The sequence below is a fragment of the Trichechus manatus genome, unplaced genomic scaffold, assembly GCF_000243295.1.
Source record: "Trichechus manatus latirostris isolate Lorelei unplaced genomic scaffold, TriManLat1.0 scaffold00071, whole genome shotgun sequence".
NCBI lineage: Eukaryota > Metazoa > Chordata > Mammalia > Sirenia > Trichechidae > Trichechus > Trichechus manatus.
The window spans coordinates 3,414,343-3,415,710 of NW_004444007.1; the positions used below are offsets into that span (position 1 = coordinate 3,414,343).

The following is a 1,368-nucleotide window of genomic DNA, read 5'->3' on the forward strand; positions in this document are numbered from 1 at the left end:
TCGTCTGGTGGTTGGCCTTCTTGAATGTTAATTTTGTCTCTGACACTGACATCCACTGTAGCTTGGGACAAGCTTTTATATTCGCTGTGATTCAGCGTTCTATTATTCAAAACACTATAAACCAGATCATAAAATGCTGTGAGAATTATGGAGGCTAAAAATGTACAAAGCACTAAAACATTTAAAAAAAACACAATTGTTCACAGAAGCAAATAGCTCACATCCTTACCTCTGGAATAAGTTGAAAAATTGCATTTGAAAACAGAGTCCCAATAGCCAGCCCCACAAAATAGGTCAAAATCTTCGGGAAATAAGGCTTCTTTATCATTGGAGTCAAGACCAATCCAAGAAGAGATGCCAGATTAATAATCGTCACTGACAGGAATCCGTATCCCCAAACTGTGGGTGGGAGGGAGAAGAGAGTAGACATTAATCAGCACAAATGAGCCAAATGAAGTCTTATTGTACAGGAAGCTTGAAACAAATTTCTTCTTTAAAAACATGACACAGATTTCTTCCTTAAAACAACAAAATCTTCTCTATGAAAATCATAAAGAAAATGAAGAACATAAATATTGCATGATAAAAATTAATAGTAATACTGCCTATGCTTTAGTAAGCCCTAATTGTGGAATCAAAGACTATTATAGCTAGAAGAGAATTTGGAGAAATCTGGGATACTGACAAGCAATCTGAGGTCACAGTTTCCAAACTACATTCAGCTACCTAGTTTCATCTTGGCCCAAGGTCTAGTTTAAAATTCAGTCTTCCAGTGGAATATATAGACAGTGTAAATTTCAGGGAGAAGGTATGGCATGATGAGTAGAAGGCAGGGGTGGAGATGGGTAGGGATGGGTTATCTGCAAGGTGAACTTAGCTGCTGAGACTAAGCTTGTCATAATCACTTCTCTGCAGGCACCTGTGTAGAGTACCTCCTGGAGAGGAACAGCACCTTAGCCCCCAGCTGGGTCCTCCTGGGACTTGCAGTCAACCTAGTGCAATGAGCACTCAGGAAGACAGCACATGGGGGCAGGAGGGAGCAGCTGTATCATGTAGCTCACACTGACAGGCCCCGACTAAGACACAAATATCCTGTGCAGAGGGGACCCTGGTGACAGAAGGAAATCTCTCATCTCTCTATTCCCAGGGCCTGGAACCCAACAGGTGCTCAATAAATGTTGCTTTGAATGAAATTAATGAATGCTATCAAAAGCTCTACAGCAAGCATCATGTGTGGCCTGCTGCTTTGGACTTCAGTTGCCCCCTCATTGTCATATACACACACGGACACACACACACACACCAGTTGTCATCAATTTGATTCCGACGAATGGCAACTCCATGTTTGTCAGAGTAGAACTGTGCTTC

General features: G+C 41.7%; 1 protein-coding gene across 1 annotated transcript in view; it reads right to left on the minus strand.

Moving 5' to 3' along the window:
* The window catches only part of SLC39A8 (solute carrier family 39 member 8), a 79,499-nt gene that overhangs the window by 34,027 nt on the left and 44,104 nt on the right, over nucleotides 1-1,368 (minus strand). Inside the window, exon 3 of the mRNA XM_023734706.1 lies at nucleotides 230-399. Within this exon, the coding sequence (XP_023590474.1) occupies nucleotides 230-399 (170 nt within the window). The remainder of the gene's footprint in view (nucleotides 1-229; nucleotides 400-1,368) is intronic.